Here is a 13,331-nt window from a genome sequence, read left to right as displayed (position 1 = left end):
CTTTGACCATGTGACGGTCGGGTCTCTGCTGATCTATATGTTCTCCCGCCCGTCCTTCCTCCTTGCATAAGCCCCTGGATCTGGCCGAGCAGCCGCTGCTGGGGTCCTGGCCGCCCCCAGGCCCCCGTGTTTCTGTAAACTAGTAGCCAGAGGTCTGATCAGATTCGAGTTTAGTTTTCCTTGCAAACATACCCCATCAATGGCACTGTTTTCCCGGCCACTTACATGCCGAATCCACAGCGAGAAGCACACGCGGAGCCACGCCCGAAGGCCTAACGGTGCGCTCACGCAGCCGGGCGGCGGCCTTGGCGCCAGTCGCTCTGTTGACAGCCTCTAAGCGCTCGTCACTCCGAGGGCTGCAAACACACGAAGCTAGGGCGCGGTGACCACTGCTCCCGCTAGCGCGGCAGGGCTCACGGGGAAGGCTGGCTGCAGAGCCGGGCTGAGGCGCACGCAGTAAGGAGCCTGGACGCTGGCAGCAGAGGATGGACACTGCCCAAGTGTGGGGCAGTCGAGCATCAGAGTAAACACAGTAACGGACTGTGACCCGCCAGGTAGGAACTAATTCAGAGCCGCGCAGGTGCGGTGGGGTGGGGGGCCCCTCGTCCTGACTGGAGGGCTCCCACGCGCAGCCGCAGGGGAGGCCAGTGCAGCTGGCCGCCACGGGGAGCGCTCAGTGCTGCTCTCTCTACGTTCTGGAAGGTCAACACCACATCTAAGCGAAAAGTTACAGGAAGAAATCTAGGGAGAAGAATGCGTGTGTCCGCAGCCCTGGGCCCGCCGCGCAGGGACAGACGGGCCCAGGGCGGGGCGGGGCCCTCCCCCCTCGGCCCCCCCAAGACCCCCCCATGCTGGGGCCCCCTAACCGGGAACGCGGCCGGCCCTGCCCCTGCGAGAAGGGCCTACTTTTCCCCGCTGTCGGAAGTGCTCTGTTGTCCCTCCCTTTGTCATCCCTGGTGACACCACAGAGAGGACGATGGACGGCCAACCACAGCACTGGCCAGAGGACTGAGTCGCAGCCGGCCCCTAAAAGCCCGTGCTTATCTGTGGCTGGTTTCGACGGGCGTGCCCGAGCTTCCCACTGCCAACGACAGGAACCCCGAAAGCTGGGGGGGCCACCTGATTAAATGTCAAGTTCAAATATCGGTGCCGGGAGGGGCTCGGGGAACCTCGTCCCACCGAGCACGGTCACCCCACACTGCCAGTGTCAGGTCCCAACATGCTGCCCGCAGATGGAAGGGCCATCTCCCACGGCTGCAGGGCCTGGGGCTGCCTTTGAGAACCGGGGGCCTTCGCCTCTCACGGAGCAGACCTGACACGAGTCCCAGCATATCTCATTCTTTGAAATAGATGAGCCACTTATTAGCCAGGTCGGGTCACTTCTGGAAGTGAAAGGAAGCTGCTAACGATGGCTCCAGCTCGGCGAGCGTGAGCCGGCATGCTCCCCCTACCCCCCGCCAGAGCCCGCGGCCTGTGGAAACACGGGCGACCCCTCCATCGTCCTAGGACGTGCCGCGGGCAGAGGGGGACCGGAGGCCCTGCTGCGGGCTTCGTTCTGGGCACCGCGGACCTCGCCGCCGGAGTCTTGCCTGCAGGAGCCGGAGGGCTCGGAGCAGGCCGGGCTGTGTCTCACGCAGCAGTGCTGGGAGGCTGTCCCGGGGCTCACACGTGCCCTCTGACCCCGACCCGATGTGGTTTTCTGCATCTCGGCTCTCTCCATCACTTACATCAGGGTGGGCCTGTGCGCTAGTTGACACACACCCGCCCCGCCCTCCTCCCCAGGAAGATTCCAGAACTTTGGACCGTACAAGGACCAGCGGAATGAGCCCGACGCGGTCACTGGGCGATGGCAAAGCGGCTCGTCAGCCTCCTCCTCTGTGTCCCCGGAAATAAACCAGCTTTCCAACACGGACCAGTAGCCGTGGAGCTGAAAACTGGTCCCGACTCCGCGTGGAACCACCAAGTGGCACCACGGCATATTAAATGCCAAGTCTCATTCTCAAGATGCAGCTCAGGTTCTGACCAATAACAGTCGATGACGTAACTGGGGTCTGGGGCGGACCGCCCAGGTTCAGCATCGACGCTGCCACTTACGAACCCCAAGCGAGCACCTCCACCATCCCACCCTGCGAGATGGGACGGCCACACGGTGAGCCCCTGGGGTGGAGGCCACGGCCCCTGCGGAGTGCTGACGTGGGGCTCGCGCGCAGTGAGCGCTCGGTGGAAGGTGTTTCAGCACCGTGGGGCTCTGTCCCCACGGCCACAGTTGCATCAGAAGGAAACTAACTTTCAGAGTAACTGAAAAGAAACCCACAAACGAATGGACGAATCAGCGTTACGGTAACACAGAAGTGTCTGCCATGGCGATATAAGTTTCCTCGTGGGTGTCTGATCCCACGCGCGGCTTTAAAACATCAGCTCAGAAGGAAGGTGGCCAGCTCTGAGGTTTCCCGCGCCAACGGAACGTGACACGGAGTTGCCCGTGCCTTGCTGTTCCCGGGAGTCGGGGACCGTCTGGGAGCCAGCCTGCCTGCAGCTCCGCCTGCTCCCGAACTGTGCTGAAGGACAGAGGGGCCAGGAGAGTGGCCTTGAATCCATCCAATGAAACCAGGCAGACACTAAACACAGAAAACCAGAGGCCACGTCTGCCCTCGGAGGCTCGCACAGTGAGTGAGTCAACGCACCTCAGCTCATCATTCATAATATTTATTTTGGAAAAATATTTTAAAAAGGAATTTCTTCATTAAGAAAACAGTAAAAAACTCAAATAACATTTGCACGATATTTCATAAATACATTTATATACAAAAAATATAGTCACATAGACCCGAAGTGCCTTTGTACATATTTACCGAAAATTTAAATTATAAAAAATGAACATCACAAAATACTCAAGCTTTACAGATATCATGAAAAATATTTTTACAAGTCCAAAAAATAACACACATCTTTTCCACCTAGAAATAACACATTTTAGTATCAAAAAGGACGATAAAGGCAGTGTTTGTGATTCTAATTCAAGAAAAGACTGGCTCATAAGAATCCAAGATATACACTTCAGGCAGTGCATGCTTCTTACGTAGTAATTAAGTCCATTCATTTAAATATATATTTTTTAAAAGCAACTGTCCATAGTGCAATGGGGACGTCATAGAGGCAGGGCCGCAGGCCCCCGGACGAGCCGCGGAGCCACGGCCCGCACCGCCACCCGCCAGCCTCGGAGGAGAGCCAGCTCGGTCCGAGCGCGGTCGCCCGGCAGCGCCCGCGAGGGCCCCCTCCTCTTTCAGCAGCATTCATTGGGGCGTACATCCTTGGAATTTCGTTTACTTAAGAGAAACGGGAATTTTGCCATGTCACTTCCATGTTACACCTAGGGGCCAACCAGACAGCGGGCGATTAGCTCAGAAGCGGGAGGAGCAGCCTGTGGCCCCGCCCACGGGGCCTTGCCAGCCACTGACCTCCGTCGCTATGACGCACTCGTCCTTGTCCTCCGAAATGACGTATACCGACTGGTACTTTGTGTCTTTCGAAGTGGAATACACAGAGTCCGGCCGTTTTCTCTCAGACGCTTCTCTACTAAAAGGGAAATGAAAGAGCCACCGTAACCACACAGGAACACCTCTCAACAGGAAGATGAGGAGCGGGGAGGACCCCCGCCGGCCCGGCCCGCAGGACCCCTAAGAGTCGGGGGGCGCCTTCCTTCCCAGCATGCAGGACTCCCTGAGTGTCGGGGCACCCTCCCCGGGTGGCCTTCCCACATGCCCCACCCGGCCCGCAGCACACACCCTTAAGTGTCGGGGAGCCCACCCAGGTGGCCTTCCCACATGCCCCACCTGGCCCGCAGCACGCACCCCCTGAGGGTCGGGGCGCCCTTCCCCTCCCCCGCAGAGCCCTGAGGCTGGCCCTCGGCGTCACGCTTGCTGTGGGGGTCCCTGCCGGCGGCGTCGCCCGTGAGCTCCTGCGCCAAGTTGCAGTCCAGGCGGGGGCAGCGGGCCTTGAGGCTGCTCTTCTCGGCGCCGTGGCCCGCCTGGAGGTCCGCCTTCTCGTTGGTGTTCTTCAGCTGCGGGGCCGCGACCACGCTGACCGAGAGATCCTTCTCGCGCTGGCAGTTGGCCAGGTTGTTCATGGTCTCTGTCTCCCCGCGGCCGGGGTCGGAGGGGGGCCGGGCCTTCTGTAGCCTCAGCCGCACACAGACGACGGCAGCGGCACAGCCCAGCAGCAGCACGAGGACGAGGACCACACCTGCGCAGACGGCGGCCCAGGGCAGCGGCCCAGCCCGGCCCTCCATGTACGGCTCGCTGAAGTTCACCGGGGGCAGCAGGAACTGGCAGTTGGGGCCACCATAGCCGTCGGCGCACTCACACAGGTAGCGGCGGTCTCTCTGGTGGCAGGTGGCCCCGTTGTGGCAGGGCGCATGCTCACACCTGCTGATGGGCGCGCTGCAGTTCCTGCCGGTGTACCCGGGCGGGCAGGTGCAGGAGAAGGCGTTCACGCCGTCGCGGCAGGTGCCGCCGTGGGCGCACGGGGAGGAGGCACAGTCGTCCACGTTGTCATCGCAGTGCCGCCCAGCGAAGCCGGCCAGGCAGCGGCACAGGTACGCGTCGCCCAGGTCCACGCACTGCGCGCCTGGAACACAGGACATGAGTGTCACCCGTCGTCCGGCCGTCGTCCTGAGGCGCTAGCTGTGTGTTTGCCACCGCACCGCACTCGGAGACGCGGACGGGGAGACAGCCCGGGGTCTGAGCAGGCCGGAAGCTTCCACGGCAGTGGCTTGCAGTGGGGGTATTCCGCCCGCTCCAGCTCCCCCAGGGTCCGGCCCGGCTCTGGGAGCTGGACGGCCGGCACGCGGGCCTGACAGGCATGGAGCGGGCGCTGTGCCCGCATGGCGGCCTTCCGTGCACAAGCGGACAGAGATCTGTTCACAGAGGGGCCGCCGAGGCTTAAAGAGGGTGCTGAGCGAGTGAGAAGAGCATGGACTGAAGACAGAAAGAACGAGATGGGGGGGCACGCCCTTCCAGGGCCGCGCCCGCTAAGTCTGCAGCCCCCCACCGCTAAAAGAAAGCACCCGGGCTGCAGTCACACAGGCCAGAAACTGGCCAGCACACGAGCATGACCCACAGGACCGCCGCCTCTGCACCCCACGGAGAGCGAGCGAAACGACGGCCGGGGCACGGTCCCCTGGCCCGCCATGCCGAACGGGGAAGGTCCAGAAGCTCCTACGACGGAGAGCCAGGCTGGGAACTGCTCCCTTGAGAGCGGGCGTCCCGCACTCACGCACGCGGCAGCAGGGCCCCTCTGGCAGAGCACGCGCCTCCCCACAGACACACCAGAGGGCTGTCTGCATGATGCCGCGGAGCTGGGCTTCCCTCCCGAACCGAAGTGGCTGGATGATGCACTGAGCCTGATCTGCTGACGGCGGCTGGGCCTCGAGCAACCAAGGCGCTACGTGGCCTTGAGCAAGTCCCGTCACCTCTGTGCCTCAGGCTTTCCCACGAGCCCAAGCGTAAGCACCCGCCTGCCTTCCCTGCTTCCTGGGCATTCTGGACCAGGGACAAAGCTCTGAGGAGCTTCTGAGTGAGCGGGTGAGCGGCCTCCGGGAGCTCAGGGCGCTTGCGGAGTGTGTGGTCTGGAAGGGGACAGGCTCGCCTTGCAGGGGGCGCCTGGCGGGCTCTGGGGGCCGGACGCCCTCACCGTTGGCGCAGGGCGAGGAGCTGCAGGCGTCCACCTTCTTCTCACAGTTGAAGCCGGAGAAGCCCACAGGGCAATGGCAGGTGTAGCCCCCCTCGGGGTTGTCCGAGCATCGCCCGCCGTTGAAGCACGGGCCGTCAGCGCACGCCATGGCACTCAGCTCACAGACCCTGCCGTAGAAGCCGGGGGGGCAGCTGCAGGAGTAGCTGTTCTCCAGGTCCTGTGTGTGGAAGACACAGAAGCTCCCTCAGATGCCGCACAGGCCCCCGAGGCCGCGCGAGCGCCCTGGGCCCAGACGCACCGTGCAGCTGCCACCGTTCCTGCAGGGCTTGCCGGCGCACTCATCTGTCTCCGCCTCGCAGTCGGCCCCGGCGAACCCGGGCCGGCAGGAGCACGTGTAGCTGCCCTGCCCCGTGTTGGTGCACGTGGCCCCGTTCCTGCAGGGCTTGTGGTGCGTGCAGTAGTTCAGGTCTGAGGGAGGACACAGCGGGGAGGGAGCGAGGAAGCCCAGGGTCAGAGTCACAGACTGGGCCCCACGACCAAGCCGGGGCTGCTCGCGAGGGCGCAGGAGCCTTACCCTGGTTGCAGAAAAGGCCCCCCCAGCCTTCCTGGCAGGTGCACTGCCATGGCTGCTGGCAGGTGCCGTGGAGACAGCCCGGGTAGCGGATGCACTGGTCACAGTACCGGCCCTGCCAGCCCACTCTGCACCTGAGGAGAAGCCAGGACGGAGTCAGGGGGACGCTGACACTCCCAGGTTCTGGACACACGCTTCCCACTCATGAGAAGCTGTCTTCCAGTCCCACTGGTTCTTAATGGGACACTGAAACCTCTCGGGTCCCCCAGAGGGAGTGACTGCTGGGGTGGCCGCCAGCCAGCCTTTCTAGATGCTCCTTGCGTGATTCTAATGCACCCCACTTGAGAACCACAGCGCTAAACGCTCTCATTCCTGCGCCAGCTCCCTGAGCTGTCTCTGTACGACCCCGCGGCCACGGGGAGGACGAGAGTGGTGCCCCGTGGCCTTACACGTTGTCACGTATTTATTAAGTAGAAATAGCAGAATAGCAGCTCCTGCCACCTAGTCTCACCTGAGTTTCTCAAACGACCACCTAGAGATATTCTATAATCGCACCAGGTGTGAAACAATAACGAGGAAAAAAACAGCAACTTTTGCAAACTTACTTGCACTCCCCTGGCTTGTCACAAAACCCATGCTGCTCATCGCATCCTGGCAAGCAGATTGCTACAGAAAAGAAAAAACATGGGGTCAAGCCCCCAGAGCCGCCCAGCATAACAGGCTGCTGCTGCGGTGTGGCTGGGACCAGCCCAGCTGAGCCAGTGTCCGTCTGTGGAGTGTCCACCGTGCTGCCTGGTAACTGTGGACGTTACTCAGCCCAGGGGGCGAGCATCCTTCTTAACTCAGCGCTCGCGGACAAAAGAGCTCGGAAGCCCCCACCCCCACCGCCCCTTTCTTCTAAGAGAGGGTCAGAAGTCCTTCCCCCTCCTCCCCCACTTCCCAATTCTATGCACAAAGCTCCACCTCTTAATACCCAGAAAGTGTGTGCAGATAAGGGTGGACAGCTGGTCTGCAGAGTACCAGGGCAAGACAGCTGCTCTATTGTCTGTCCTCTCCCAGCAGCTGCCCCAGTGCGACAATGCCGGGCCCCTCAGCCCCTCAGCCCCACACCCCACCCGAGCATGTGCACCGCGCGCACACACACACACACACACACACACACACGCACGCACGCACGCACACACCCCACACGCACGCGCCCTCTCTGCCAATGGGAGCTGGCGTGCGTCCCTGCTGCCTGTGCCCAGAGAGATCTAATGGGTGGCACGTGCGAGCTGGGGGCGGGGAGAGACTCCAGTGTTTGAACAAGAAGAAAAAAGTTTGAGTTTATGGCTGCCCCACAGTGAAGAGAGGGCGGACAGGGAGGATGGGAGCAGCAGGCCGGCCCGAGGCTCGGGGGGAGGGGAGGCTGGCGGCTGGCGCGCGCTGGCTTCCTGGCCTGGTTATGAAACTCATTAACAAACTACTCCACAAGTTTTTAAGACAACAGGGCCTGCTCAGGCCAGGGCTGAACTCCAAATGCTTACAGAGCTCCTAGGGGGCTGGGACGGGGACACTGATGGGGGCAACCCACCCTCATGCCCAGGCACTGACGGACCCTGAGGAAGCCTAGGAATCAGAGGCTCAGTTCTTAAGGGCCGGAGAAGGAACATTCTGGGGGCTTCTGGGGAACTCCGGGGCCCACCCGCCCTAGCTGCAGGGAAATCCAACACCCAGGTGTGCCAGGTAGCAGTAAGGACTTAGCCAGCTAGAAAAGGCCAGCTAGGGTCCAGCTGGATGGCCCAGAGGCCAGCAGGGCCACCCAAAACCCCACTCCTGGACAGTTTCCTGCCTCCCAGAGCAGCTGCCGCTCTACCCGGAGAACACGGGCCAGGCGGGCGGGGTGTCTCCCCCAGGGCAAGGCACCGTGTGAGTGTCCACACGAGCAGATGGGAGCCCTGCCCACTGCCAGGCAGGCGGGCTCTCCCCACACAGGCCGTGCGGCACCCCCCCGCCCCATGGCACAGCCCCCACCCGTGAAAACCTCACACACAGTGAGTGGGCCTCACGTGGGCCACTTGCAAGCTCACTCTGAGAGGCGGCCAAGCCCACGACTCAGAAAACTGGGTTTACAGCTGCCGGACACGAGACACAACACGCACAAGCTGCTCCGCGGCCCTCCCTTCCTGCCTGCCCCCTCCCTCGGGCCTATTTCCTGACCCCTGACCCTGTCCCCAAACCGTCCCTGATTAAGAAGGACAGCTTCCCACAGCGGAAGTTAAAACGTCGGAGTTGACCCCAGCCCCGACCAGCTGACTGAGGTCTTAGCAAGTCTCTCTGGCTCCCTGGCCTCGGGTCCCCACCAAGACACCTCTGGCGAGCTGAGTCCGGATCCTAGCTCACAGAATGCCTCCCTGCCCCGCCCCAGGAAGCGGGTAAACTGAGGGGCGCCGCCTCCCCACCACGGGCACCCACCTTCAGTGCAGTACTGGCCTCTCCAGCCCGGGTTGCAGACTTTCTCCCCCCTGTCCCGGCAGGTGAAGTGGCCGAAGGCGTCGTCCCGGGGGCGGCAGAAGACCGAGCAGCCCTCTCCGTAGTAGTGCTCGTCGCACACGAAGCGGTACGAATACTTGAGGTCCGTGCGGCCGCTGCTGTGCAGGTCCTGGGACCACTCCTCGCCCACCGTCAGGTGCCTCTGTGTGGCCAGGCGGCTGATGAGCCTTTCCGGGTTTTCTGCGGGAACACGGCACTCCCGTTGGTTCTGACAGAACCCAGGGGCTTGGGACGCGGGGAGGGGGGCGGAGGCACGCTGCCAGGGAAGGGGGCCACAGACCCTCCGTCCTGAACCCCCTGGAGAAGGGTGGAAATGAAAGACACAGGACCTGGTTTCCAGGGAGACAGGAGTCAGACCCTCACTGGGGGCGGTCACAGCTTTCCCGTTTGTCTTTACCTGTGGCGAGGTCATCGGGAGAATCTGTGTGCAGAGCCTCAATGATCAGAGAGAAGGTGCCCTGGGAGAAGGGAGGGGACACAGGTAAACTGGGAATGCTCCTTAAAACTCCAAAGCATTGCGAACAAGTGGGCGGCGGCCTGGGAGATGCACGTGTGTCCTGGGGAGGGTGTCTCTCCGTCTGCCCGTTTTCACTTTCCTCAAGGAAATGGAAGAACTTTTTAAAGTGTGGTTTCCTGACGTGTTTTTTCAGCCTGTTAGTACAGGATGTTACTTAAAAAAAAAAAAAAAAAAAAAAGCCGCGCAGGAGCCGGAGGGGCTGGAAGGGGCTGTCTTCGGTCTCCCGGCCCAGCGCGGTTAGGAGCGCGGCCCGTGCCCTCCCCGCAGAAGGGGTCGTTCGACTGGACCACTGGGTACAGAGGCCGGATACGGAAAAGCCCCGGGTCCTCGCCTCTCTGCCGCACCCTGCCGCCGGCTGTCACCCTGTGCGGGCGTGGAGTCCACGCCCGGGCCTGGCCCTCCGGCCCCCGCGCGCCCCGCCCGCCCCGCCCGCGCAGGTGCGGCGCTCACCGGCCAGGTGAAGCCCAGCGGGAAGCGGATGGGGTTGCTGAAGGCGGGGTCGGCGCCCGCGCCGTCGGGCAGGCTGAAGGAGTCGACGCCCAGCACCGGCGTGACGGCGCTGCCGTAGGTGCAGGGCGGCTCCGGGGACACGCTGGCCTGGTAGTGCTTGAGGCACACGCGGAAGAAGGTCCTGCAGGCGCACGGCGGCGGCCCCGCGCCCCCGCGGCAGCAGTTGCGGTTCCCCAGCAGCCCCTTCTTGTTGACGAACTCCTGCAGCTTCAGCTCGAACACGCCCGAGCTCCAGACCTGCGGGCAAGACGCGCGTGGGCTCGCGGCCGGCGCGGGGGCTTCGGGGCGCACCGCTCGCTCTGTTCTCCGCCGCCGGGGCCCCGCGCCCGGTCCCCCGCCGGGCAGCAGGGCAGCAAGGCCCCGGGGACCCCACCTGACAGCTTACCTGACACAGCAGGGCCGAGACCACGGCGAGGGCCAGGGCGCACCGGCGGCCCATGGCGGCCGCGGGACGAGCTCGCTCTGCCGGCGTCCCCCTCCCCCTGCCCTTCTGGACACCGCAGGGGATGCGGGGCGATGGACGTGCGCCGCGCTCTGCCCCGAGCCGGGACGGCCCGACGCCCCTCTGTCCAGGCCGAGGCTCTGGAGGTGCGCCCCTCGGCGGCGGGCGGCAGCTCCGCGGATGCGCGGCGGACGCGGCTCGCTCGCAGAGCCGCAACTTTCGGTTTTCCTCGCTCTTTCTTTCAATCCGCGGGTAGGTAAAGGTCGTCTGCTTCCTGGTTTTGTCTTAAGCTTCTTCGCAGGAAAAAGAGAAGGGGGTGAGGGAGAGAGAAAAACGTCCAGATACGCGGCTTAATTCCCAAAGAGCTGCAGAGGCTCCTCCGAGTCCGGCTGGAAGGCGCGGTCTGGAAATCCACGGGATCGGCGGTAATCCGGGGCCGGCGGTGCGCGGACCGGGCCGGGTCACTCGGCGGCGGCAGGCGCTCCGGGCGCACCCTGGGCCCTGAGCCTCTCCGATGCCGCCACAGAGACACGCGCGGTTCCGAGGAACCCAGCCAGTGCCATGCAGTAGTCACGCGCGGCGCCGGGCCGGTCGTGGGAGCAGCTCTGCGCGCGGCGCCGGCCTTCCGCGGCCACCAGCCCTGCCGCCGGGTCCCGCGGGTGCGCGCCGAGGGTCTGGCTCTCGCCGGCGCCGCGCCCTTATATTCCGCCGGCCGCCCGCATGGCTAATGAGATGCAAATGAGCAGCCCCCCAATCTGGCGAGAGCTGTCACAAAGGAGCCACTTTTCCAAACCCTCCTCTCAATGGATCGCCAAATGGTCAGTGAGCTGTAAAATGTGCAACCCTCCTCCCCGCCCCCACCCCTCCCCGCCCTCCGCCCTCCCCCTGCGCCCGCCCCCAGCCCCCCCCTTCCTCCCTCTCCACACAAAACGCACTCATTTACATTCCTGCAAAATGTTCACCGCAAGAATCCCCTCTGCTCCCGACGCTGGTGCCGCCGCCCCCGGCCTCCTCGGCTCCCTCCCGCGGCCACAGGCTCGCGGAGGCCCACGGGGACACGCGGGGCGGCGCCGCGCCTCCCGCCCGCAGAGCGCAGCGGACTGGTGCGCTGGACGCGGCCCGGGAGACTGTCCCCGCGGCTGCGCCCGCCCACCAGCTCCTCGCGCGGCCGCGGCTTCGGGGGCGGGGAGAAGGAGAGCAAAGTTAGAGGCCGGGTTCCCGGTGGCTGCTTCTCGGGGGCTGCTTCTTCCTAAGGAGTAGTCTGCGGGGCGGGGACCGGGGGCGCGAGACTGTCCCCGCCGCTGCGCCCGCCCACCAGCTCCTCGCGCGGCCGCGGCTTCGGGGGCGGGGAGAAGGAGAGCAAAGTTAGAGGCCCGGTTCCCGGTGGCTGCTTCTCGGGGGCTGCTTCTTCCTAAGGAGTAGTCTGCGGGGCGGGGACCGGGGGCGCGATAGGACTGGGGCGGGCGCGAGCAGCGGGCGGCGGGCGGGAGAGCGCCGCGGCAGTTTCGGGAAGTTTGGGACGGTCTGACGACACCGGTCCACCCACCCCCCCGGCAGAGGACCGCGGCTCTGCGGCTGGGAACGCGGAGCCCGCGCGCGAGGTGGGGCCGGGGCCACTGCGGCACCTTCGGGGACCCTGGTGTCTCTCCCGCTGCGGGGGGGGGGTGGCGGGGTCCAGGTATGGCGTCCCCCAACCCGGAGATCCTGAATCCTGACGCCTAAAACTACCACCCCCAGCGCACCCTTCCTGGCGCGATCCTGGGCCACTGCCACCTCTCCTGGGTCCTTGGCCCCTATCCTGGGTAGTACCCCCTCGGCCTCCCTCCACTTGGTAAAAAGTGAGTTTGGTGTGCGTCGTTCGCGTGGCTGTCATTAAGGCAGTGTGTTATTGTGCTAGGCTGAATCAGTGGCTCTTTGTGCGCTCAGCTGTATGGTAATGCAGACCGCACCTGCTCCCCGCACAATGCGCAGAGAAAGCGCTCCCTACGCGCGCCGCGGCCGCGGCGACAATGTCCGGCACATGTTCCAGAGACCTCTGCCCGCCCCCCCCCCCCAGCCCGCAACTTTCCTCGACCATCACTTTATTAGGTTTTTACACGTCCGTCAGACGCTAGAACTTTTGTTTTCAATTTTTAAAAGGGAAATGAGTTTATTGGGAGAGCTGAGAACACGTATCAGACAATGAATTGTCTAAATGGCCCTCACGCTGGCGGGCGCAAGGCCGAGTTAAGGTGCGGCGGCGACGCCTACTTTGGCATCCAGCTCTGTGCCCGGCGCGCTCCCAGGTCTGCGCCGTCCTTGCCCCGCCTCACACACACACACACACACACACACACACACACACACGCACACGGGCTGCTCCATTGGCGCGGGAGGTGTCAGTGCTGGAGTAAGTGTGTCACTTGGGTGGCTGCACAGCCCGGCGCCGGCCACAGTGGCCTCACTGTAGGTGCTGCGGCCGCCTTGCTGGTGGGAACCGGCAGCGTCCCGGCAAAATGGAACTTTCATTGCAGCAGATGTCGAGGTCACAAAGTGTCATGTAACGACAGGGAGAGGGGAAACCCTAATCCCAAGTCAAACCGCTGTAAACACCGCTTTAAAAACCACTGGTGCCATCGTCCGCGGCAGTCCCTCCAGCTGTTGGCCACCGGAGCCCTGATTCTGTGTCTCCCAGGTACCCCTAAAGTTTCGGGATGACAGATACGACACTTCAGGTTTCCCACCAAGGCCTCGAGAGAAGCAGAGAGTGAATGGGAAGTAGCGCGCACTGACGTTTAAGGCTGAGGTGAGACAGGCAGGCGTGGACCCCAGCAGGACCCCTACTGTTTGGTTCGGAACAAACGGAGGCTTCAAAAGCTGCTGCGCCCCAGGACGGGGCGGGGGGTGTCCCAGCGCGGCGCCCCATGCGGACTGTGTGCGGACTGCGCCACCGGCGGCGTGAATCCTAATTTAATCTTGCCACCTAGTGTTTGCTTCCTTTTTACTTCCATCCTCTGAAAGCTAGTTTCTGAGAACTGCTCCCTAGGGCTGGGACCCCGCGTGCGTGCGTGCGTGTGTGCGTGTGTGCG

General features: G+C 63.5%; 1 protein-coding gene across 4 annotated transcripts; it reads right to left on the bottom strand.

The window, feature by feature from the left end:
* Positions 1-2,690: 2,690 nt before the first annotated feature.
* DLL1 (delta like canonical Notch ligand 1) lies at positions 2,691-11,362 on the bottom strand. 4 transcript variants are annotated; one of them, XM_023521743.1, is made up of 12 exons: positions 11,199-11,362; positions 10,207-10,556; positions 9,762-10,058; positions 9,192-9,252; positions 8,717-8,974; positions 6,868-6,928; positions 6,266-6,396; positions 5,990-6,159; positions 5,692-5,908; positions 3,834-4,626; positions 3,459-3,576; positions 2,691-3,370 (listed from the first exon to the last, which is right to left on the bottom strand). In XM_023521743.1, exons 2-12 carry the CDS (start codon positions 10,258-10,260, stop codon positions 3,365-3,367), a joined length of 2,166 nt encoding a protein of 721 aa, XP_023377511.1. In that variant the 5' UTR covers positions 10,261-10,556; positions 11,199-11,362; the 3' UTR covers positions 2,691-3,364. The 4 variants fall into 4 exon arrangements, with proteins under 4 accessions (XP_023377511.1, XP_023377512.1, XP_011375791.1 ...); XM_023521744.1 differs by lacking the exon at positions 11,199-11,362 and having other exon boundaries at positions 3,459-3,573; positions 10,207-11,071; XM_011377489.2 differs by lacking the exon at positions 11,199-11,362 and having other exon boundaries at positions 3,852-4,626; positions 10,207-11,071.
* Positions 11,363-13,331: the final 1,969 nt, after the last annotated feature.

Source organism: Pteropus vampyrus, unplaced genomic scaffold, assembly GCF_000151845.1.
Source record: "Pteropus vampyrus isolate Shadow unplaced genomic scaffold, Pvam_2.0 Scaffold313, whole genome shotgun sequence".
In the NCBI taxonomy this organism is placed as follows: domain Eukaryota; kingdom Metazoa; phylum Chordata; class Mammalia; order Chiroptera; family Pteropodidae; genus Pteropus; species Pteropus vampyrus.
Note: the sequence above shows the minus strand (reverse complement) of the source record. Positions and strands in the feature narration are given on the sequence as shown.

Bases quoted from the DNA above. Each gene is read 5' to 3' on its own strand.
- DLL1 (XM_023521743.1), bottom strand. From the start codon at position 10,260: ATGGGCCGCCGGTGCGCCCTGGCCCTCGCCGTGGTCTCGGCCCTGCTG. The intron at 8,975-9,191 runs GTAAAGACAAAC...GTGTTCCCGCAG, and splicing joins TCCCGATGACCTCGCCACAG to AAAACCCGGAAAGGCTCATC. The intron at 6,929-8,716 runs GTGGGTGCCCGT...TCTTTTCTGTAG, and splicing joins AGGCCAGTACTGCACTGAAG to CAATCTGCTTGCCAGGATGC.